Source organism: Balearica regulorum, chromosome 4, assembly GCF_011004875.1.
Source record: "Balearica regulorum gibbericeps isolate bBalReg1 chromosome 4, bBalReg1.pri, whole genome shotgun sequence".
NCBI classification, from domain to species: Eukaryota; Metazoa; Chordata; class Aves; order Gruiformes; family Gruidae; genus Balearica; species Balearica regulorum.
This window is the reverse complement of record NC_046187.1, coordinates 1,489,003-1,512,676: the sequence shown is the minus strand read 5'-3', so window position 1 is coordinate 1,512,676 and position 23,674 is coordinate 1,489,003. Positions and strand designations below refer to the sequence as shown.

Here is a 23,674-nt window from a genome sequence, read left to right as displayed (position 1 = left end):
CTCCCCGAGATGCCGGTGTTGGGGCGAGGGCACCCTCAGCCACCCCACCGAAGATCCGTCCGGGGCGCAGAGAAGGCCCTCGAGGGGCTCGGTGCCGCGGGACCCGGAGTGGAACCTGGCATTAGAGCGGGTTGGGGGTCTGGTGTCGGGGCTGTGGCCCCTCGCACCCCACATCCGGGGAGCCTGGGGCCGGGGGCTTGGGCTGGGCTGAGGGTCCCTCCTGCTGCCCCTCCCCGGGCTTGCCCTCCTTCCCCACGGCAGGCGTGGGGCCGACCTGCCAGCACCCCGTTTCACACGCTTCAGCGTAACGGGGAGGGATGCTCGCCCGCCGCCGTGCCGGTACCAGGACGGCTTCTGGTGAGGGCTGGAGGCGGCCGCCGCTGTCAAAGAGCCGCGCTGGAAAACGGTGAAACCCCCTAGAGAACCCCTCGGGTACTCGCTGGGTGGGCCCTGGTGGGAAAGGGGCGAGCCTCCGTCGGCGCCCACGGTCGGGGGCTGCCCCGAGAGCCTGGTGCCCGCGGGGCCGTGCAGGGAGCCGGGCTGCGCCCGCCCCGGGGCTGCTCCGGGGCACTTGGGGGCTCCCCGAGTTTTTGGGCAGCCATTTCTGCACCAGGGTACCAGCGTTATTCCCCGGGGAAATAAGTGACTTAGTGCTTGCAGGTGCTGGAAGCCCTGGGCTGAGGTGGGCACAGGAGCAGCACCTGCGGCCGGTCCCCTCCCTCCTAAACTGCTGGTTAACTCCTCTCTGCTGGGCAGGAGCCTCTGCTGAGCCCGTCCCGGCGGGGTTTGGGGGTCACGCCGAGAGGAAACCGCTTGCTGCTCCTCCGAGGAAAGCGCTGTATGCAGGACAGAAGAAAAACGAAAGGAGGTATGAGCTTATTTCACTTGCTGGGTGGGCTGCGAGCAGCGGCAAGGCGAACGGTGGGACCCGGTTTACTCAGCGCCGCCGGTTTTTAGTGCCTCGAGCCGTTCCGGTCGTGCTTTCCCCTTCGCAGCCGCGCTCTCTCTTCTTGGAAACGTGCGGTGCCGTTCCTGCCACTGCGCCTGTGACGCTTAGTGACTGCCGGGCCAGCCGCGCGGTTAGCGTCACCGACGGCTGCGGGAGGGAACGGTGTCTGCCTGGCGGAGGCGTTGCGGTTGGGGTTTGGTGATTTTAGCGGATCCTCGTTACGTTCCCTGCTCCAACCTCGTGGCACGCTCCGTCTCCGGCGTTGCAGCCGCCTGGCAGGAAGGTGCTGGAGGTGGCCAGGGGTTTGCGGGGCACCCCGATCTTTGGGTGATGAACAGAGAGACCGGCCAGGCCTTGTTGCTCTGAGCAACAAGAACGTGTTTTTTCAGTAAACCAGGAACTTTTCTGCTTCTTTCAAATCTTTGGAAGCGGGTTAGAGAGCTGCTCAGATAAAAACGCAGGAGGCGACCATGCTTTGTGCCGAAGGTGAGAGGAAGGAGACCTGGTAAATGAAATTAAAAGAAAAGCCAAAGCGCAGGCCCCACCGCGCTGCAGGGTAGCGGAGGAAAGCGGCTCCTGCCCGGGCTGGCGGAGGGCTGGACGGGAGGGAACCCCTCGGGGTGCTCCTGGCCGGGGGGGGGCATCAGCGGAGAGCGGCCGTGCTGCTGTACCCGCCAGCCCGGGCTTCCTCAGAACTCCACTGGTTTAATAAAAAAATTGTTGTGTTGGGTTTGTTTGGGTATTTTTTAAACAACGGTTGGTATTTTTGGGGAGATTGGGGGTTTCCCCCCTACAAGATCCCCACAAAAGCAGCGATGGGAGCCCCCCCCCGGCGCTGTGCGGGGTGCTGCCAGCAAAGGTTTCGTTGTCCCCAGGCAGGGTAGGGGCTGGGGGGCATTTCCCGTCCGATTTCTCCGCTGCTGGTGCGGCACGGCGCGCGGCACGACGCGCTGGCGCAAAGCCGCGGGGACGCGTCCGTGGTGCGGGCGGGAGGGGGGGGCTGGGGGCCTGGGGAAGGTCCCGGGAGCCGCGCGGGGAAGCGGCCGTGGCTAAAACGGAATCCTTACTAAGGGATGCGATCTCGTTAATGGCTCGGCGCGATCGCTTGCTGGCTTAACGGGTGGGGAGGAAGACTCAGTAAAATCGGGCTTTCCCATAGCTAACTAAAGCTGAGCCCGAGCGAACGCGCGCTTGGGAGCTCAACGCCCCGTGGCTGCGCCGAGCCCCCTGCCCAGCTGGGCAGCGCTTGCTCACGGGCTGTTAGAGGCAAAACACAGCACGCGCCGGTGGGTCGCGGCAGGCCGGGGAGGAGCGGCCAGCTACTGAGCGCGTCCCTCCCTGCCGTCGGGCCTGGGAGCCCCTGGTACCCCGAGGAGGGGACGCCCCAGCAGCCAGCGCTGCCCGATCCCAAAGGAAAGCCCCTGCCAAAAGTTTTGCGCTCTGGGAGCGGAGGGGTGAGCGATGCCGTTGCTCCGCAGAGAGCCCGGGCTTGGCTTTCTGCTCTCTCCAGCGTGCTCGGGCTTTCGGCGTTAGGAAATACCCTTGGGGCATCGCAACGCGCGCTGCTCGCCCGGAAAGCTGCAATGCTAATAAGCACTGCTGGTTTATTTGCTTTTTTTTTTTTTAATAACTATCAGCACATTTCCTAGAAACAGGCGTGCAGCAGAGGAGATGTTCTTGGCTCACTCCATTGTATTTCTCCAATTTTTCTCGGAAGCCCGGAAGGCCGCTGTAGTTGTTCGCCCTTACCGTGCGCACCCGGAGCGTGACGGACGCAAACGTGACGCTGGAAGGGAGCGAAAGCCCAGGCTGGCGGCTAACAAACACCTCGTGCCTGACGGGGAATGAAGTGTTTTGGGGGAGCGGGGGGACAGAGCCGTCTGTCCGGCCGGGACCCGGGTGCGCGGCGGTGACCCTGGCCGCTGCCCAGCGCTGCTGGAGCAGAGACGCGTCCACGCGCGCGTGGAGCTGCCGCGGGAGGTGAGAGAATTTGAGGCGATGCCGACTACACGAGCGAGGTGTGGGGGTCTCGCCCTGACGGAAGAGGATAAAACAACAACTGTTGGTTATTTTGGAAAATAAATGCCCGAGGTAACGCGGCGGCGGGCGGGGGGAACTGGCGTCTCTGCGTTTGCTGCCGCGGGGCGACAGCGCCCGGTCCCAGGTCAGCGGTGACTGCCCTGTGCTGCGAGCGCGTCTTCTGCGGCTGGGTGCTGATGCACAGTGAGGGTGTTTATCTCACCCTGCCACACGTCTTGCACCAAAAAAAAAAAAAGAAAAGCAATTTCTCTTCCTTTTCTAGTTCTGTCCCCAGAAATGAGAGCATATTGCCTCCCCGTGCAGCCTCTGTGGGTGAGGCGCCTTTCCTCTCATGCTCCCCCTCTCCGAGGAGATGCGGCTGCTGCTCCCCGGGATTTGGGAGCCGGGCAGGACCAGGCTCGGCGTTCGCTGCCTGTGCCCGTCGTGCTGCCCGCGGGCAGGTGCAGGCAGCGGGTGCAGCATCCCTGCCCGTCCTTAGCACAGGCTAAAGGGCACGGAGCAGGGGTGCCTGCCCGGAGCTGCCGGCGTACTCGTGCAGAAACCTCGGGGTGGGGGGACTGAGGAGACCGGGCCCCCTGGATCGGGTGCTCGGGTGCAGGAGATGGGGGGTTGGGGCATTAGGGGGATGGGAGCCCGCTCCAGGCAGCAGATGCAGGCAGCACCCGAGCACAGCCCCGCTCTGCTTCTAACGGGGAGCTGGGGTCTCAGCGACCCCAGAGTACGGGGGGGGCACGGTCCTTCGATACCTTTGCTAGCAAAGGGAACCGTGGGCGGGGGGGACTCACACACAGATGCTGTGTTTGCTAGGAAATGGTTTGGGCGACGACGGCAGCGCCCGCCGCAGGCTCCGGGCAGGCAGGGAGGAAGACGGTCTCTGCCGACCCCCCCATCTTTCCCGAGAGGAGCGTTGGGGTTGCCGGAGGGATTCTGGCAGGGACCGACCCGGCTGTGGGGCGCAGCCCCCCTCCCCGTCCCACACCGTGCCGCCCAAATCCATCTCGCTTCTCACGTCGGGGGGAAGGCAGGCGGAGACTGGGGGCTACTGGTGCGCGCCAGTACAGAGCGGAACCGACGTGGACGGGGGTTTCGTCTTGGTTTCGCTTTGGGTCGGGTCTGGTGAGCGTGGCAGCTCCGGACTGCTAACGCTGTCCCCAAAACAGCTGCTCTGGGGCGTTAATTAGCTTTAAATGGATTTCCCCCGATTCCGCCTGTTGCTCCTCTGCCTCTCGCGTGTCCCCTTTTCGGCTGGAGTCCCTCTGCCCCGTTGGTAAGGGACTTCTATCCCTTGATGTCATTTATTGCTTTCCTTTGGCCGTCGCTTCAGCCCGTCCGTGCTCCGTTCCTACAGCGCCGGCGGTTTGTGGTTTATGTTTGCGCAGCCCCGCGCGCCGAGGGGCCGTTCCCGCTTCCCTCGGGGTCTATCGATCCCGTTCTCCCGCGAACAACGCCCGGGTTTGGGCAGGGAAGTTGGGGCTGTGGGGGTGCGAGAGCCTCCAGCCAGCTGAACATCCAAACCCCCCCCCCCCCGAGAGCCGCCCCTGGGGCACTCGATGAGTGGTTTTGGTGGGTTTGATGGTTTTTAGACAGTTAGCTCTCAGGAGCGGAGCTGGGACCTCCTCCTCCTGCCTGCGGAGGGGGGGCCGTGCCTCTCCCAGCCCTCCCCGCCGCCCCGGGGGTGCAGAGAGCCTTTCCAGCAGCGGCGGCGAGGGTGCTTTGTAAAGTCTTTATTGGGGCTGCAGGAATAGATCGGTGGTGTGGGCGGTGGGCGGTGGGCTCGGGGGCACCTTCCTCTCCCGGTGCAAGGAAAAGCGGCCGTCTGCCGGACGTCCAACAGCCCCGTTCCCTCTCATGCTCCCTCTTGATGTCCCGCTTCCCCGACGTGTCCCCGGGCACCCCCTCTCCATCCATGCACGACCGGAGAAGCGGTCCCCGATGCCGACGTGCCGGACCCCCGCCCCAGCCGCTCCCCTCGGGGCACCTAGCGCAGCAGGCAGGAGCCCCCGCCGCACGCCGCTCCCAGCTCCCAGCTCACCTGCAGAAAGTGGGCAGAGAGCCGAGGGGCAGCCCGGGGAAGCGGGGGGTGGCCGCCAGCACGGCGCGGGGCGGCGGGGGCCACGGCTTTACCTTGGCGGTGCAGTAGAGGGGGGGCGCGTTGGGGGGGCAGCAGGTGGAGGCGAAGTCGGCTCGCTGTTCCACCAGCTGCCCCAGCAGCTCGGGGCTGGCGTCGGGCAGCGTTTTCACCAAGCTCTCCCGCAGCCTGCGGCGGGGGGCACCGGCGGGTTTTAGAGGGGACCGGGGTGGGGGGATGTTAAATACCCACGCGGCATTTTGGGGGGGGCGGGGGGAAGCACGCGGGGATGGCAGGATGCCCGGCGAGGGACGTGTTATGCGCTTCCCCGTGTCTGGCTGCTGTTCAGGCTCCAACCCCCGGCCCCACTCGTGCATCCTCAACCCTTTGGCCACGGGCTGACTGCAGCTGCTGACGCAGTTTGGGGGGGCACAGGCTTACCTCTTCTTGAAGTCGAGGAAGTTTAACTCGGCGTACTGCCCGCAGAGCTGGCCGGCCTTTTCCAGGAAGGGGGGCAGCTCTGCTTCCATCCGCCGGTGCTGGGTGGCAGAGGGGGGGACACGGCTCGAACCAGGCTGGGAAAAGCCTCTGCGGGGGCGTGGGGGGACGCGGGGAGCAGGGTGAGCCAACGGAGCCGTCCCCACCGCTCACCTTGCTGTCCAGGCAGGCGGGGGGGTCCTTGGCAGAGCAGCACTCCCCCCGGACTCTTTGGCAGGTGTCGTAGAGCTTGCCGAGGAAGGCGTCGGGGACGCTGGTGTGCCTCCGCGCCAGCTCAAACAGGTACCTGGAGCGGGGAAAACGAGTCGTCGGGTGAGTTTTAACGCCGGGTGCTGCTCAGCGTGGGATGGGGGCTGCTTCCTGCATCTTTGGGCAGCCCCCGGGGGCGATACCCCTGAGGGAAGAGATGATCACCCCCCGCCCCGCCCCGGTTACCCTCGTAATAATCAAAGCGTATAACGAAGACGAGGGCAGAAGGAAGGGTCGGCGACTCCGCCGCCGCGGGCACCGCTCACCTCTTGGCGTGGCGAGCCCCCTCCTCGCCGCAGAGCTGCCCGTTCGTCGGCTTCTGCGCCTCCGGCAGCGTGGGGGTGGGCGCCGGTGGCAAGGCCGAGATGCAGAAGTAGTTTTGCACGAGGTTGTTCCCCTTGCAGCAGTCGGCAAACCTTTCGTCTCGGGCCGACAGCGCGCCGCAGGCTTTGGCCGTGTGCTCCGATAACTGCAAAGGGGGGAGCGGAGGGTGCGCGGGGCTCGGCGTCCTGCCGGGGCTGGTGATGCTGCGGGGACCCCCCCGCCACCACCACCACCACCACAGGGTTCGCTCCCTAAGCCCCTGCTGTGACTCGGGAGGTGGTTTTGGGGTGAGCTCCTGGCTCCCCTACCTTCTTCTGCATGCAGTCCTCCGCCACCGAGTCGCAGCACTGGGAAAACACCTCGGCAGCGTCTTCTGCCAGGGGGAAGAGGTCCTCGAAGGAGGCGGCGGGCATCTTCTGCGCCAGCGAGGCGAGGTAGCTGGGCAGGCACAAGGGTGCGGGGGGCTCAGGGGGCTCAGCACCCCCCTCCCCTCCCAACAGCTCCAGGCGGGGGGTTTGCCGCGGGGAGCCACGGGAGGGAGGCGATGGGAGCCGCGGGAGGGAGGTGATGGGAGCCGCGGGAGGGAGGCGATGGGAGCCGCGGGGCTCGCTCTGCACCTCTGCCGCGCACCCAGTGTTTCCACGGGATGCTCCACCACGCTTGGATTTACATCTTAACTAAAACCTGTCTTTGCGAACGCTACCGGCCGACAGGATCCACAGCTGGAAATAGGCACGCACTCCCGGCCCGAGCGTGTTCAAGGAGAGAAAAGGCCCTTTCCCCCTTTACCTGAAGGTGACTTTGTCCTTCCCGTACACCGCGAAGCGGGAGCAAACCCGGTTTGACATCAGGGTGAGGAGGGAGAGGGTTTTCCTTTCCAGTTTCTGCCCCAGAAAGAGGATGGAGGTGTCCCCCGAGGGAAACGCGAGCATTTCCCGGCCACCTCTCCTGGGGCCGTCGGCACGGCGCTCGCCCGGCTCCCCGGGGAGCGAGGCTGGGGACGAGCGCGGCGGTCCCAAGGGTCTCACCTCCTTCAGGAAGCAGGCGGTGGGCGCGGGGGAGATGCAGCAGGTGGAGACCATGGAGAGGAAGGTCCTGGCGGAGCCCAGGAGCACGGGCAGGGGCGCCTGGCCATAGCTGCTGGCGTACTCGTGCAGAAACCTGCGGCGGGGGGGGCTGAGGAGACCTGGCCCCCACCCGCCCCGGATCGGGTGCTCGGGTGCAGGAGATGGGGGGGTGGGGGGCATCAGGGCTGCCCGGGGATGGGAGCCCGCTCCAGGCAGCAGCCCATGCTGCCGGCTCATTGCACCAAGGCACGGAGCGGGCTGGCGGCCGCTCTCCAGCCACTCACGCAGGCGATGGCACCCCTCGTCCCTTCCGTAGGAGCCCGGTCCTGCGGCCCGCGCAAAAGCAGGACACCCCGGCCTTTCGCTCCGATGCGCTGGTAGCCCCGCGGCCGCCGAGAGCCGCAGCGGCGATGGCGGAGGGGCGAGACCGGGAGAGGTTTCCTCGGCGGGCACCCGCGCGTCGCCCGGCGTTATCGTTCCCCAGCCCGGCTTACCTGTCTGCAAAGTCCTTGGGGTCCTTCTTGAAGGCCTGGCAGAGCTCCTCGTTGGAGGGCTGGAGGTAGCGGGGCAGCTCCTGGGGCGGGTGCTGCAGGGCGGCCAGGCACAGCTTCTGCTCCAGCCCCTCCTGGGCGCAGCACCCCGCTGTGCCGGCGTGCGCCGGGAAGGGCGAGTCCCCGCCGCAGGATTTGGCCGACAGAGCCGAGGACTGCGGGAGGGAGAAGAGGTTACGTGCCGAGGGCAAATCCCGTGTGTGTGTGTGTGTGTCCCCCGCGCCCCGCTCCCGGTTTTTGGGGTCCGTCGCCCGGTTTCGGACAGCCTCACCCCGGCGTCGTAGCAGGAGGGGTCGGCACCTTCGGCGCAGCAGGTCTCAGCCAGGGAGACGATTTCGCGGACGAGGTGGCTGATCTCCTCGAAGGTGGCGTTGGAGAATTTCCTGCTGTTGGCGACAATGGTCCTGGGAGCAGGGAGCAAGGAGAGGATGAGCCGGCGGCACGTTTCTCTCTCTTTAAACAAAATAAATCACGTTTGCAGCATCCTTCTGCCACGACGGGGTGTAACACCCTCAGCCGGAGAGGAGCAGCTGCGGCGCGGCAAGAAATAGCGGCGTATTCCTTGGAAAACAGAGCGGGTCACGGGGCGGGGGGCTGCCCTTCCCAGGGGATCGCGCGCCAGCTCTGTTAGAATGCCTAATTATTTCGGCACTTAATTGGCTTTGGGGAGTTCAACAACGCAGCAAATTTTTCTCCTGCTAAGAGCAATCGCAGTCCTCGTTTGCAGGGAGCGAGTAATTCTTCCTCTTTCTAAGATTATTTTTATTTATTCTTTTTTTGGTCTTGGCTTAGGTGCCGAGCGTCCTGGGAGGGCAAACAGGGCAGGAGGTACCTACAGGGTTCGGAAATCCTCCTTCCCCAGGGTCCTGAACTCCTGGCAGACTTTGTCCCGGACATAAGCTTTACCTGTAAGCGCAGAAAAAAAGGAGGATTCGTGAGCAGGATTTGTGCGGGGGGGGGCTGGCTCGGGTGCAGCCCGTTCTGCTCTCGCTTTCCGTCGGCAGCGGCGGCGCGGCAATGAGGGACGCTAGGCCCCGAAGGCTGCGGGGCTCTCGCTTTGTTCGCCTGAGGGTTGTCATTTTTTTATTATCACGCAGTCGGTTCTGGTCTCAAGCGCGACTCGGGGCAGTCCCCGGGGAGGTGCCGGCACGGAGCTGCGGGGCAGCGATGGCCACGGACGGGGGGGAGAAGCCCCTCTGGTCCCCAGGGCTGCTGCTCCGGCTCTGCCGGCCAAGAACGGGGCCGGGGGAACCCCCTGCCCGGAGCCGGGACAGCCGGGGGTCAGAGACGAGGTGCGGGACGGGGCCCTTGGCCAAACGGACGTTGGAAACGCGGGGGGGTGGTTTTTCTGGCGGGGTTTGGAGAGCGTAAGGGCCGGGGGCGCGGGAGACGGGACATGGAGGTCGGGAGCTCCCAGCAGCGGCGGCGGCATCCCCGGCAGCTCTCATCCCTGGAAAAATGCTATCGATTTTTACGACAAACCGCGCTGGTTAGACTTTGGTACCGGCAGGGTAAACACTGATACCAGTATTTACCGGTATTACAGTGCAGAGCGGGGTCATCTCCCCAAAACTGAGGGGTTACGTGCCGTCACGCGGAAGGGCGCGTTGCCGCGGTGGGAAAGAAGGGGTGAGGGGGGGTTCTGCAGGGCTGCTGGCGCTGGGAAAAGATGGGACGCCCCGGTAAAAGGCGATTCGCTTCCCTTGCAGGAACAGCGGCTGTGGGTCCCGCTCGGAGTGCCGGCGCGGTGCCTTTCATTTCTCGCCCGTACAGCGGTGCGGCTGAAGAAGGTTTTGAGGGGGTTTTTGGCAGGTGGATGGTTCCCTGCGGAGCTGCGAAGGCAGCAAGGGGAGGCACAGAGCATCGTTTCCATCCGACGGAGGGGGGTTACAGTGAGACGGTGCTTGCGAGGGGGGTCAGAAAAATCCTAGTTTTCCCTTGCAAAAGGCAGAAGCCGGCAGCTCTGCGACGCTGTCCTCCCCCCGTCCCTCCCTCCAGCCTCTTCCAGCTCCTCCAGCATCACCCCAAAGGGACGTCCCGGGTACCAACGCCTCGTCCCATGCCTTCCTTTTCCTCTTGCAGATTCCTGCCCAGTGATTTGGCAGTGAGCCGGGGAGAGGGGAGCCCACCGGAGCTGATGGACCCCGGCGGGGGGGGTGGAGCGAAGCCCCCGGCGCGCCATAACTGCCCTTACCTCGGTGCTCGGCGCGCACGGCGGCGAAAAGCAGCAGCAGGGCGAGAGCTGCCCTCATGGCGGGGCTGGTTTCCCTCCTCCTGCCGAAAAGCGGCGCTGGGAAACCCGTCCCGGCGTTTATATGGAGATGGCGCCAGCCGACGGGTGAATGATTGATCCCGGCGGCGGGGCAGAGGGCGAGCATCCTTGGCCTGCCTGCCATAGCCTGGGTGCCAGCGCTTCCAAAATCGTCTTAATCATTAACTCGGCAAAACGGGGACGCGTCGCTGCGGGACCTCAGGCAGGGTCTTCCCGCCAGTGACGGACGATGGGCGCGACATCCGCGACGAGAGGAGAAGCGCTGGGGGAAGCGTCCCGCGCACCCCGCAAGTGCAAAGCCACGTGCGGTCGGGCCAAGGAACGGTCCTCCCAGCCCCGTGCGAGGACGGAGCTCGCACTTTTGGGGTGTCAGCACATCAACCCCTCCCGGGGCGGCGGTTAGGTGGGGACAACCGCTCCGCGAGGCGACGGCGGCCGCACGCAATGCCCTTGGCCGTCTCAACCGTGTTGCGCCGGGTCAGGGTGACTCCCACCCGAACTGACCGACGGCCGGGTGTCGCGCACCCGCGTGCCCGGAGGTTCGTTTGCCGCTTTCTGAGAGCGCGTGTTGCCTTCTCCCCTCCTCGGGCTGACGGCGCGGCCCCCCGGGAGCTGCAGCAGAAGGGGCGGCGGGGGGCCGTACGTACCACTGGCAGGGTGCCGGGACCAGCGGGATCAGGAGCAGCTTATTTATTTAGTCTAAACATCTAGCAGACACCGCCCCGGGGCTGCGGGGTTTGCTGCAGCAACCGGCTCCTCTCGGCAGGGGGGGGCTTCCCTGGGGCGGACAGAGCGGTGCCGCCCCGGGGCTTTTGAAGAGCTGGGTTGAGACTAGAGCAACCAAATCGTTCAACTATCCCTTTTTCCAGGGACGCGTACGGAGAGTTCGCAGCTGTTTGGGGCAAGCGGCGTTTGAGCTAGTTGCTGCTGGTCTTGGGCCGCCCTCCGAATCTTGGAGCGGTGGGCTTGTTTTTCGGGACAGCCCTGCAAGAGCCGTGGTCTAGAAGTGGCCCCGGGTTAGAACAGCGCTGAGCGGGACTCCACGCGCAGCCGGATGTGCGGGGAAGGGAGTTTTCTTGCTTTTACCGGGACTAACGGTGCTTTTCCCCCGCGAGCAGCCCCACCTCGGCGAACGCGCCTGCTGAGCAGCTCCGCAGTGCCGGGACGGGGGTGTCGGAGCTGGGGAGTGACGGAAGCACCGCGTGGCTGCTGCGAGGACCCAGGGCCACCGGAGATCAGAGGAGGGTTCGACCGCACTGTGCTTGTCGAAGAAACCCGGGTAACGGGCTCTTTGGGCGCAGACACAGATATTCCCTCTCTTTTGTGACTGCCCTCTATGAAGCAAGCTGTAGTTTCCCAGCAGCTGCTGAATCGCCACCTATTCAGCCCGTTTTGAACCAAAACCCGGCTACGGGTTAAGCCAGAGGGAGGATAATTGCTTGCACAGTCCCTGCCAAGCGGGGGGATGCCTAACGGCTTACCAGCCGCTGGGAGAGCCGATGGTGTGCCAGGCCGAAAGCAGGCAGCCCTCCTGTCCCGGCACGGCAGCAGCCTCCTGCCTGTGCCCCCTCCCCAAATTCGGCCCCCCTGGGATGGGCGGCTGCCTTCACCGTCCTGCCGCGCCTGAATCCCGTGGGGTTTGGGTTCTGCAAGGGGCCTCTCTGTAACGCAGTAAGGGGGGGGGGGTGCTCCCCTGCGCTCGGGCGCTGCTGCGTGTCCATGGGATGCCCGATGGCAGGGGGTGTGCGTACCTAAGGGGTGCGTAGGAGACAAGATTTCCGCTCTCTGCGGTCTCATCTTTTTGACAGGTGAAATTAATGAAGAATGAGAGAGGGGCGGAAATCCAAGCGAGACGGAGCAGAAAGTACCCAGGCGCAGACGAGCGCCTACGGCAGATAACCACACGCCGTGTGTTTGCAGGGAAGCGGTCCTGCCTCCCGTCCCCGCTCAGCGGCGGCTCAGCTCGTGCCCATCGCGGCGAGGAGGGCAGGATTTTGGAGGGAGGTTTGGGCTGCCCTCCCGTCCCTTCCAACCGCTTGCGCGACAAGCCCTCGTCAGGCGGAATAATTAACAAGAGGCCAGGCTGGGTCCCATGGTGCACGTCCTGCGCTGCGGCTGCCTGACAGCTGGTGCTGGTCCAGATCTCCTTCGCTGATGGGCAGCACGGGTGAGCCCCCCACGCCGGGGTGTTAAATGGGGGGGGGGGATCAGCAGCGCCCGGTGCTGCTGGGGAATGTCGGCTGTTATCCTGGGAAGCTCAGCTCCAGACAGCGCCTCGGCAAGTCGGACGGCATCGGGTGAAATTCCTGCCCCTGCAGCCGACGGGTTTGGGTCTCTGGTTTGGAGCGGGGGCGTTGCAGCAGCACCCACGAGCACGTTGGCTGAGCCCGAGAGTGCCCGGGGGTCCCCCAGCCCCGCCACGCTCCCCAGGAGTTGGTCCTGGCAGCCAGGCTTCAGCAGCCGAACTGTGCCCGGGCGCGTCTGTCCCAGCCCTGTCCCATGTTTCTGCGGGGAGCACTTGTCCGGGTTCTCCTTACAGCTCAGCTTTCCGGTTACCCCCTGGAAAATGAAAACTCAACAAGTTATTCTCTTCTAGTGTCCAACGTCAAACCTGGAAACAGGAAAATCCAGCTGAAACGATGCTCACGGGTCCTGCTGGGGAGTGTGTTGAGAGGGGGGAGCAGGGATGGAGAGATGGAGGGATGGCTGGAAATCCAGCTGCTGCGCTGTGCCCCAGACCCCACATCTGCCCAGCCTCTGTGGGGGTTCGCCTGTATTCACCCCGTCGGCACGTAACCCGCCCTGCTGCGGCTGCTGCCTTGCCGGGGGGCTTTGGGGGTTGGCATCTGATCTAAGCGGGGCGGGCAATGGAAGACATTGGCTTTTACGAGGGGTTTAAGGGGGCCCTGCCCAGGTGATGCTCGTGCCCCCCAGCTGCAGGGACAAGGCCAATAAACCCAGGCTGAGGTTGAAGCCGGGGCAGCCGGCACAGCGGGCGACGGAGCGTTGGGAAACCGAGACCCCCCACCCCCCGGGGCCGTGGCACTCGGGGCAGCGCCTTCGGACATCGTCCCCTCCAGAAGAAGGAGGGGTGCAACCGGCCGGGAGGGGTCTAGGAGGGAAACTGGGGCGAAACCCCCCCCCGCCCAGGGACCGCCTGTCCCAGGGCTCCCTCCATGCCCCCGCATCCCCTCCTTGGTTTCCCTGCAAGCCCTCCGCCTGAAACGGGGCAACGCTCGGCTTCCCAAAGCGGTTCCCAGAGTCACGGAGTGGCTCAGGGCAGTTGGTCCTGCAGCCCTGGCCCCGATTCCCAACGCCCCCCCTGCCCCCCTGCAGCTGGGTCCGTCCCGTCACCCCACGGGCAGCTCTGGCTCAGGCCCAGCTCCGGTTTGCAGCCGCCCCGAGCCTGGGGCCAGACGCTGCCCCAGGGCGAGGAGCTGCCGGGCGGGGGGTACGCCCCCCCACAGTGCCACACGGCACGCGCACCCCCACGTCTCCAGGGGAGATGCGTATAGATATATAGATATCTGCCTGAAACGCAGCGAGCTTTCCCTGGCTCCAGCCACCTGCATCGCCGGGCGTTTCTCACGTCATTGCCAGCACGGCCGGACCCCTGCCCTGGGAACGTGCGTCCCCTCGGCATCCTGCCCGGGCGATGGCCCAGCACAGCGATATCCCAAAGCACAGTGATACCCCAAAACACAGTGATACCCCAAAGCACAGCGATACCCCCCAGCACAGCGATACCCCAAAGCACAGCGATACCCCCCCAGCACAGTTATACCCCCCAGCACAGTGATACCCCAAAGCACAGCAATACCCCAAAGCACAGCGATACCCCCCCCAGCACAGCGATACCCCAAAGCACAGCGATACCCCAAAACACAGCGATACCCCAAAGCACAGTGATACCCCAAAACACAGTGATACCCCAAAGCACAGCGATACCCCCCCCCCAGCACAGTGATACCCTCCCCAGCACAGCGATACCCCCCCAGCACAGCGATACCCCAAAGCACAGCGATACCCCCCAGCACAGCAATACCCCAAAGCACAGCGATACCCCAAAGCACAGCGATACCCCCCCACCTCGCTGGCTCCCCGTGCCAAGGACGGACCCAGAGGGTCCCGAGGCCCCAGAACCTGCCCCCTCCCCAAAGCAGCCCCGTCCCAGCACCCACAGGGCCGGCGGGGGGGCCCTGCCGCCTCCCCCAGCACCCGGCCCCCAGAGCCCCGAGGGTCCCTCGGCACCCCCTGCTCCGGGACGGGGGGCTGCCCAGGGCTGGGGGGCAAGTTCTGCAGCGCTGCTGCTGCTCTGCACCTCGGGAGCTCGCTGCTGCTGGGCTCTCGCTTTTGGGCATGTCTGTATTTGGGCACGGCTGGTTTGGGGCCTTTCTGTTTGGGGGGTTTGGGTGGGTGGTTGGTTGTGGGCTGTATTTTTCCCCAGGCAGGTGCTTTGCGGGGTCAGTTTTGCTGCTGCAGCAGCTTTTTCCCCACCAGCAGCTGCCCGTGGGGTGGGGTGAGGGGCTGCTGCTCCCTTGGCTGCTTTTGCACCTCTGCCTCTTGGTTTTGTGCTTTGTTTCATTCGCTCTCTTTTTTCTCTTTTTTTCCTCTTTGAAGTTATTTTGCCTGTTTTGTCTTGTTTCCTTTTTCTCCCCTTTTTATTTTTATCTGTTTTCTGTTTGCTCTTTTTCCTCTTTTTAATTTTTTTCTTTTTCTCCTTATTTCATGTTTTTTCTCCTTTTTCTCTTTATTTCATGTTTTTCTCTTTATTTCTCCTTATTTCATGTTTTTTTCCTCTTTTTTCTCCTTATTTCATGTTTTTTCTCCTTTTTCTCTTTATTTCATGATTTTTCTCTTTATTTCATGTTTTTCTCTTTATTTCTCCTTATTTCATGTTTTTTCTCCTTTTTCTCTTTATTTCATGATTTTTCTCTTTTTTCTCATGTTTTTTCCTCTTTTTTTCTCCTTATTTCATGTTTTTTCTCCTTTTTTCTCCTTATGTCATGTTTTTCCTCTTTTTTTCCTTATTTCATGTTTTTCTTTTTTGTCTTTATTTCATGTTTTTTCTCTTTTTTTCTCCTTGTTTTTCCTCTTTTTTTCTCCTTATGTCATGTTTTTCCTCTTTTTTTTCTCCTTATTTCATGTTTTTCTCCTTATTCCATGTTTTTTCTCTTTTTTCTCTTTATTCCATGTTTTTTCTCTTTTTTCTCTTTATTTCATGTTTTTCCCTCTTTTTTTCTCTTTATTCAATGTCTTTCTCTTTATTTACTGTTCCCTTTCCCCTTTCCCCTCCGGTTTCCCGGTCCCCCCCAGGTGCGGGCTCTCCGCGGGCGATGGGCCAGGACCCGCCCCCGGGGGAGGGAGGGAGGGGGGGAAGGGGCGGCCCCGGCGGCCCTGGGGGCTTTTGGGCCGCGGGGGTGCGGGGAGGGGGTCGGGGCCGCCGGGTTGGCTCCGGGAACCCCCCTCCCGGCTTGGCGCCGAGGAGCCGCGGGGGCCTCCGGGGCCGGTTCTGGGGGAGAAGAGTCGCTCGGGATCGCTCCCCGGCCGGGGACGCCTTCGCGCTTTGCCGGCGGCCCCGGGAGCCCGAGCGGGGGGCGAAGCTGTTCGGTTCGGGGGTGCCGGGGCTCTCCCCGTGCGGGGGGGGCAGCACCTCCCGGGCCTGCCCCGAGCTCTGCGGGCCCTGCAGCACCGGCAGCACCGGCAGCACCGGCAGCACCGGCAGCAGCAGCAGCACCAGCAGCACCAGCAGCAGCAGCAGCAGCAGCCGCCGCCTCTCGGGGCCGGTGCTGAGGCTCTCCCCGCGGGTGGGGGCTGGGCTGAGCCTGCTCGGGGCTCGGCCGGGGTGGGGGGCCGGGGGGGTGCTGGTGCCCGGGACCCCGCTGGCTGCCTGGGCCGGGTCTGGCCGTGGCTCCGCTGCCGCGGGCTCTCGGTAAGGGCGTCGGAGCGAGTCCCGCCCGTGTCTTTGCAGCCGGGGGGCTTTGCCCGGGAAGCGGCTTTAGGCTCGGCCTAGGGAACGTCCCGCGGCGGGGCCGGGCCGGGCAGCCGCTCCTAAGCCGCTCCTAAGGCGAGGTGGGTGTCGGGGCTCGGCATCCCCCCGGCCCCGCTGCTCCGTGTGCTCAGCCGCAGGAGCCGGGAGCAGGCGGGAGCGGGGGGGTGCGGGGGCGGGTCAGGGTGCGGGGACGGGACCGGGACCCGGGCTGGGCCGGGGGGGCCTCTCTGCTCTGGCCGGGCGGAGGGAAAGGCTTGGCACGGGCAGGGCAGGCTGTCTGAGCGCCGGCAGGGACAAGGGGCCCGACGGAGCCTGCCGAGGCGCTCGGGACCCCCCTTTTGTGCCCCGGGGGGCGGTCGGGTTCCCGGGTTCCCGGGAGGGAGCGAGCAGGGCGGGCGGGCGGGCGGCGGGACCCGGGGCGGCCCCGTGGGGCGGGGCGCTGGCCATAAAAGGCGTGGGCGGGGCGCGGGGCGGGGCCAGGCGCAGGCGCAGGGCGCTGTGGCGGTGGCGGCTCTGCCGGAGCGGTGAGTGCGGGCGGCGCGGGGGGCCCGGCCCGGCCCGGGGCGGCTCTGCCGGGGCTGCCGGCGCCTCCGGGGGCTGCGGGCGGGCGCGGGGCGCCGGGGAATAAAGCCCGGAGGGCCGGAGCCCGGCGCCCCCGGCCCAGCCCCAGCCGCTGCCCCCGGCCCGTCGCCCAGCCCCGCCGGGGCTCCCGGGACCGGCCCCGGCCCCACCCGCGGTGTGTGTGTGGGGGGCTCGGCAGCCGGGTCTGGGGGCTCGGGGCGCCGGGGCTCAGCACGGAGCCCGGGGCTGCGCTTGGCAGGCTGGGCCCGGGCGCGGCGGCCGGTTCCGGGGCTCCGCAGCAGAGACGGGCTGCGGGGGGTCGGGGCTCCGGCACCCGGAGTCGGGGCACCGGGCCGGGGCCCAGAGACCGGGCCCGCGTTTGGGGGGCGGGGGGGCTCCAGCCCAGGGGCGCTGGGGCAGGCTCAGGGCTCAGGCTGTGCTTCCAGGCCCTGCGCCCGGGGGCTGGGCACCAGGCTCATGGGGCCGGGGCTCAGGGCCAGAGAGCGGGTCAGTCCTGCCGGGGGGGGCTCTGCGGGTCACGGCCAGGGGCCCTGCGACAGGTTTTGGGCACCCCGACAGAGACTGAGCCCTGCGCCTGGGGGGCCGGGACCCAGAGGCCCTCAACCCGTTTTAGGCTCGATTTGTGTGCACAGAGTCCTGCGTTTGGGGGGCCTGAAACCGGGCTCATTGCTCAGAGACAGAGTCCTGCATTGGGGGGGGGGGGCTCAAAACCAGGGTCCCTGAAGCAGTTTTTGGGTGCACAAATAAAGACCAAGTCCTGTGTTTGGGGGCTTGAAACAGAGACTCAGTCCTGTGTTTGTGGGGGACCTCAAAACCAGAGTCCCTAAAGCAGTTTTTGCACACACACAACTAGAGACCAAGTCCTGCGTTTTGGGGGCCTGAAACCGGGCTCGTTGCTCAGAAACCAAGTCCTGTATTTGGGGGGGGGCTCAAAACCAGGCTCGTTCAGCCAGTGTCAGGGCGCACAAGGAGAGACCGAGTCCTGTGTATTGGGGGCTCGAATCCACGACGCCAGGTTTTGGACTCACAGGCCCAGTGCTGGAAACGTTTGGTCAGTGTTAGAGCTGAGAAAGAGAGCCCCAGGCCTGCCTTTTGCAGCTCAAACCCAGAAACCAAGTGCTGCGTTTGGGGGGCTTGAAACAAAACCCCTGTTGCCAGACAGAGGGCTCAGAAATACAGACCAAGGCCTGTGTTCCCGGGGCTTGAAACTAGGGCCCCAAAACCAGTTTTTGCACATACAAATAGAGACTAAGTAAGTCCTGCGTTTTGGGGGGGCTGAAACCAGGTTCATTGCTCAGAAACAGAGGCTAAGTCAGTCCTGCATTGGGGGGGTGTGTGTCTCAAAACCAGGGTCCCTAAAAGAGACTAAGTCCTGCATTTGGGGGGCTTGAAACCAGAGGCCCTGAAACCAGTGTTAGGGCACACAAACGGAGACTAAGTCCTGCGTTTTGGGGGCCTGAAGCCAGGTCCATTGCTCTGAGAGAGAGGCTAAGTCCTGCGTTTTGGGGGCCTGAAGCCAGGTCCATTGCTCAGAGAGAGAGGCTAAGTCGTGCGTTTTGGGAGCTCACAACAAGGCTCATTGGGCCAGCAGTAGGGCACACCAGGAGAGACTAAGTGCTGCGTTTTGGGGGCTTGAAACCAGGCTCATTTGGGCAGTGTTAGAGCTGAGACAGAGAGCCCCAGTGCTGTGTGGTGTGGTACAAAACCAGAGACTCCAAGTGCTGCTTTTGGGGGCTGAAGCAGAACCCAAGCCCTGTGTGTCTGGGCTCACAGAGAGAGCCCAAGTGCTGCGTTTTGGGGGCCCGAAGCCAGGCTCACTTGGCCAGGGTTGGTGCTTAGGAACAGAGCCCACGTCCTGCATGGTGGGAGCTGTGGGGCCAGGGTCACTAAGGCACTTCTGGGGCTCCCCCAGAGAGACCGAGTGCTGCCCCCGGGGGGCTGGAAGCAGAGCCCCAGCCCTGTGTTTGGGAGCTGGGCTCAGAGCTGAGAACCAGAGCCAAGGGCTGCAGGTCAGTGCTCACAACTCCAGCCCGGGGGCTGCAGGGTGGGGGCTGCCAACCAGCTCCGGTGGGCAGGGGTAGGGCTGAGCCAGAGCCCCGGGGCTGGGGGGCTGCAACCGGAGCCCGGGGGCCGTGTCCTGGAACCACAGGCCCCGGCGCTCCGGTTCCGGCCCGACACGGCCCCGGCGCTCCGGTTCCGGCCCCCCCGACACGGCCCCGGGGCCTGTGCAGCCCCGCCGATCCCCCCCGGCCGCCGCCCGCCCCTTCCAGCCTTTATTCCTTGATTCGCCCCACCGAGCCGCCGCCGCCTTTATTCCGGCACCCGGCAGAGCCCCGGCTCCCCCGCGGGGCACCCCCGGAGCGGACAGCGCGGCACTCGGGCCCCGGCCGCCGGTCCCCGCTCCCCGCCCGAGGCCCGGCCCCGGAGCGCGGCTCCTCCTGCCCGCGGCGCCGGGACGGAGGCGGCGAGGCCGGGCTCGGGCTCGGCCGGTCCCAGCCCCGGCGCTGCCCCAGGCCCCGCGCCCCGCCCGGGGAGAGGCGGACACCGCCCGGGACTCCCCGCCGGCCCCGGCAGGGCCGCAAGCCCGGACCGCGCGCCCGCGAGCCCCGGCCTCGCCCCCCCCCTCCCGGCCCCGCCTCACCGCCCCCGAGCTCCGCACAGGCCGCAGGAGAAGCCCCGGGGCCGCAGCCCCGCGAACCGAGCGGCGGGTCCCGCCCAGCGCCCCCGCTCCGGTACCGGCGTCCGCCGCGGTCGGGGCCGGCGCGGTTCTGGCGGCGGAAGAGGCGGCGCGTGCGCGGGGCGGGGCGCGGGGGCGGGAGGGGCGGGGCCGCAGGGCGCGTGCGCGGGGCGGGGCCTGCGCCAGGTGCGAGGGGCGGGGCCTGCGCCAGGTGCGAGGGGCGGGGCCGCAGGGCGCCTGCGCGGGGCGGGGCCGAGCCCAGGTGGGAGCGGGCGGGGCCGCAGGGCGCGTGCGCGGGGCGGGGCCGAGCCCAGGTGGGAGCGGGCGGGGCCGCAGGGCGCCTGCGCGGCGTCCGGCCCAGGTGCGCGGGGCGAGTGGGCGGGTGGCGGGGCGCGTGCGCGGGGCGGGGCCGAGCAGATTTGAGCCCCCGCGGCCGCCGTCCCCCCCCATTTGCTCGTTCTCTGCCGGGGGCGCCGCCCGCCGTCCCGGGGCGGCAGCGGCCGGGCCGGGCTCCCCCGGCGGGGCCCAGGTGAGGCGCGGGGGGGCTCGGCCCGGAGCGGCCGGCGGGGACCGAAGGGGCCGCGGCGGGGAAGGGGCCGCGGTACCGCTGGGGGCCGCGGCCCCGGGTTCGGGGGGGGGTGTCGGGGCGGCGGGCGGGCGGGCGGGTGGCTGCGGGTGGCTCGGCGGAGGAGGAGCCGTCGGGGCGCCGGGGAATAAAGCCCGGAGGGCCGGAGCCCGGCGCCCCCCCTCGTCCCCCGCGCTCGGCCGCGCTCCCCCGGGGCCGGGCCCGCTCGGCGGGTCCCCCCGGCCAGTTCCCAAGCACCGCCCGACACCGCCGGGGCTCCCGGGCCCGTCCCGACATCACACGCGGGGCCGGGGGGTGGGTCGGGGGCCCGGAGCCCAGCTCCCGGGGCCGGGGCTCGGCCGTTCCCTTTGGCAGCGCCGAGAGCCGAGCCCGGGCCCCGCGGCCGTGGGGCCGGGGCAGAGAGCGAGTCCCGCGCCTTCGGGCCCAGGAACGGAGCCCCCGTCGGCCGGTTCTGGGCTCGGGGCCGGGGGCCGGAGGGGGGCTGGGGGGGCCGTGGCCGCGGGTGGGGGGAGGCGGGAGGGCGCCGGGCTCTGGGGCTGGGAGGGGGTGGGCAGGGTGCGTGGGCCCCCGCCGGAGGTGGGGGTCCGCTCGCGTTGGTCCCCAAAGCCAGGGAGGCTGGCATGCACCAGGCCGAATGAAACGTCTGAGATAGTCTCTGGGCGAAAAGGCACTTTGCACACTCTCCGCTTTCGTCCAACTCTTTATTCGAGGTACACACATCATAAACACCACGATCCCCCCCGCCCTCAACGCGCGTACAGCAATGACAGGTCATATTCATATCCGAGAGGTGACAGTGATTGATTTACGGCCTGGCCACCAGCCAGGAGCGCTGGAACAGGCAGGAGCTGTACTGGGCAGGAGCTGGAGGCACAGGCACCCTGGAACTGGGAATCAGCTGGAGAGGAGCTGAGGCACCAAACGGAGCTGGAGACCAACTGCCCTGGAGAGGAGACGAGCTGGAACCAAAACTGAACTGGAGCTGGACCTGAAAGAAACAGAGGCAGAAACAATGAGCTGGAACAAAAACAAACAGGGGCAGAAACAATTGGGTGAAGCTGCCCAAGAGCTGGAGCCATAAACAACCTGGAAGAGAAAGAAAAATGGGGGAAAAAAAACCAACCCTACCTGAAGCTGCAAACGAGCTGGAACCACAACCAACTGGAGCTGAAATGATCAAGAGTCATCCATGGGCTGGAGCTGCAAACGAGCTGGAGCCATAAATGAGCTGGTCCTGAGACGGGAACCACAAATGAGCTGGGGCCAAAACTGAACTGGAGCCGTCCAGGAGCTGGACCTGAAAAAAACAAGGACAGAAACAATGAGCTGGAGCTGCAAACGAGCTGGACCAGAAACAATCAAGGTGAAGCTGCTGCAAATGAGCTAGAGGTGTCCAAGAGCTGCAGCCAAAACTGAACGGGAGCCATCCACAAACTGGACCTGAAACAAACTGGGGCAGAAACAACCAACCTGAAGGTACAAACGAGCTCGAGCCAAAACTGACCCAGAGCTGTCCAGGAAACCAACAGGAGCCCGAACCAACACTAAAACAACCACCCAAACCCAAACAACTCACCTGTGGCTGTGCAGTCCGGGTGGGCAGAGCTGGGCAGGCGCAGAAACAATGAAGGTGAAGCTACAAATGAGGTGGAGCCGGAAGCAGCTGGAGGCGTCCACAAACAGGAGCTGAAGCTGTCCAGAGCCGTCCAGGAGCCGGACCTGAAAAAAACGGGCAGAAACAATGAGCTGAAGCTCCAAACGAGACAGAGCCATCCACCAACTGGACCAGAAACAAGAATGGGGGTAGAAACAACCAACCTGAAGCTACAAATGAGCTGGATGAGCTGGAGCCATCTACAAACAGGAGCTGTAATTAGCCAGAGCCATCCAGGAGCTGGAGGTGTCCAAGAGCTGCAGCCAAAACTACACTGGAGCCATCCAGGAGCTGGACCTGAAAAAAACAAGGACAGAAACAATGAGCTGGAGCTGCAAACGAGCTGGACCAGAAACAATCAAGGTGAAGCTGCTGCAAATGAGCTAGAGGTGTCCAAGAGCTGCAGCCAAAACTGAACGGGAGCCATCCACAAGCTGGACCTGAAAAAAACTGGGGCAGAAACAACCAACCTGAAGGTACAAATGAGCTGGAGCCGGAGCTGTCCAGGAAACCAACAGGAGCCCGAACCAGCACTAGAACAACCACCCAAACCCAAACAACTCACCTGTGGCTGTGCAGTCTGGGCGGGCAGAGCTGGGCAGGCGCAGGCAGGGCTGAAAAATGAGCTGGGCCAGAAACAACGAAGGTGAAGCTGCAAATGGGCTGGAGCCACAGCCAGCTGGAGGCATCCACAAACAGGAGCTGAAACTGTCCAGAGCCGTCCAGGAGCTGGACCTGAAATAACAGGGGCAGAAACAATGAGCTGAAGCTGCAAACAAGGTGGAACAGAAACAAAAGAGGGACAGAGACAACCAACCTGAAGCTGCAAACAAGGTGGAGCTGAACCGAGCCAGAGCCATCTGTGGGCTGGAGCTGCAAACCCGCTGGAGCTCTCCATGAGCTGGACCTGGAACAGGAGCCACAAATGAGCTGGAGCCAAAAGTGAACCGGAGCCGTCCAGGAGCTGGACCTGAAACAAACGGGAGGCCAAACCAACAAAGCAACCAACTAAACAAAACCAAATGGGGCCCAAACAACCTGCCTGAAACTGCAGCCGAGCTGGAGCTGCGAGGTTCCCCGCAGCGTCCCTGGGCGGGCACAGGCAGGGCTGTCCCCAGCCAGGACGGGCCACATGCAGGGCAGGCGGCAGCGTCGGCCTCGGCGCAGGCAGCCCGGCTTCTTCCCGGGGCTCCGCACCCCAAGCGGCTCCCGGTGTGGCTGGGGCTCCTCTGTCCGTCTGTCCGTCCATCCCTGTGCAGACAGACGTGGCACAGTCAGAGATCAAGGGCACGGACCCAGCACCGCACGCCTGTGGTGGGAGGGGAGGGACGGACGGGGACGGGACACCAGAAACATCTCATTTCTCCCCAGGAGAGCGGGCAAGAGCCAGGATCTGGCTGAAAACCCACTCGCCCTGCGCAGCACCAGCGGCGGCACAGACTGAGTCCAGCAGCCCCGGGCTGGGGACGGGGCTGGCACCACACCAGTGCCAATGGGGTCTGGGCTGGACCCCGACAGCGCCCGCTCCCACCTCCCCAAACACCCCTCGCAGCCACGGCCCCCCGGTTCCACCACCCAGCTCCCCTCGGCCGCCGCCTCGGGGCTCTCACCTCACCGGGCACGTCCTCCCCGCCGGTGTCCCTGGGCGCTCGCTGCCTCGGGGCCGTGCTCCTCACCCGGGCACAGGGATGAGCCTTCCCCTGCGTCGGCACGGCCACGCGGCATCCCCGGTGCCGCCAACACCTCCCAGGGACTGGCAGCACCGGGACGGCCATCGCTGCTCCTCCCTGGCCAGGCCGGCTTCACCAACGGGGCTGCAGGAGCTGGTGCGGGTCCCAGAAGCGGCCTCTGCTCCAACCACAGCGCATCTGGAGCTGAAAAAGAAGGTTTTGGGTAAAACCACAGCTTCAAGCAGAGCTCAAAGCCACCCTGAGGCCCCGCCATGGGAGCAGCCTAACGCTGCCAGCTCCGTGCTTGGGCATCTGCCTGCGAGGATGACGCTGGGCAGGGCTGAAGGGCTGAACCCCAGTGCAAACCAGTTCCCCCTGGTGCGAGCTCTCCCCGGCTCCGGCAGAGCCGGTGCCAGCCCGGAGGGGTTTGTCCCACCGGCAGCCCGTGCCGACCGAGGGGAGAGGCTGCAACACAAAGTACAGAATTACAGGAGT

General features: G+C 65.3%; 1 protein-coding gene and 1 long non-coding RNA gene across 2 annotated transcripts; both read right to left on the bottom strand.

The window, feature by feature from the left end:
* Positions 1 to 4,698: 4,698 nt before the first annotated feature.
* On the bottom strand, positions 4,699 to 10,139 carry GC (GC vitamin D binding protein). The gene is made up of 12 exons (XM_075750847.1): positions 9,941 to 10,139; positions 8,583 to 8,652; positions 8,018 to 8,150; positions 7,690 to 7,901; positions 7,157 to 7,289; positions 6,918 to 7,012; positions 6,437 to 6,566; positions 6,071 to 6,273; positions 5,709 to 5,841; positions 5,499 to 5,596; positions 5,114 to 5,246; positions 4,699 to 5,021 (listed from the first exon to the last, which is right to left on the bottom strand). The coding sequence occupies exons 1-12, from the start codon at positions 10,122 to 10,124 to the stop codon at positions 4,968 to 4,970; spliced, it is 1,578 nt and encodes a 525-aa protein (XP_075606962.1). The 5' UTR covers positions 10,125 to 10,139; the 3' UTR covers positions 4,699 to 4,967.
* A 10,490-nt stretch (positions 10,140 to 20,629) lies between these two features.
* On the bottom strand, positions 20,630 to 22,177 carry LOC142601617 (uncharacterized). Its single transcript, XR_012835125.1, has 3 exons — positions 22,075 to 22,177; positions 20,984 to 21,152; positions 20,630 to 20,843 (listed from the first exon to the last, which is right to left on the bottom strand). It is a non-coding gene; the product is annotated as an uncharacterized LOC142601617 (long non-coding RNA).
* Positions 22,178 to 23,674: the final 1,497 nt, after the last annotated feature.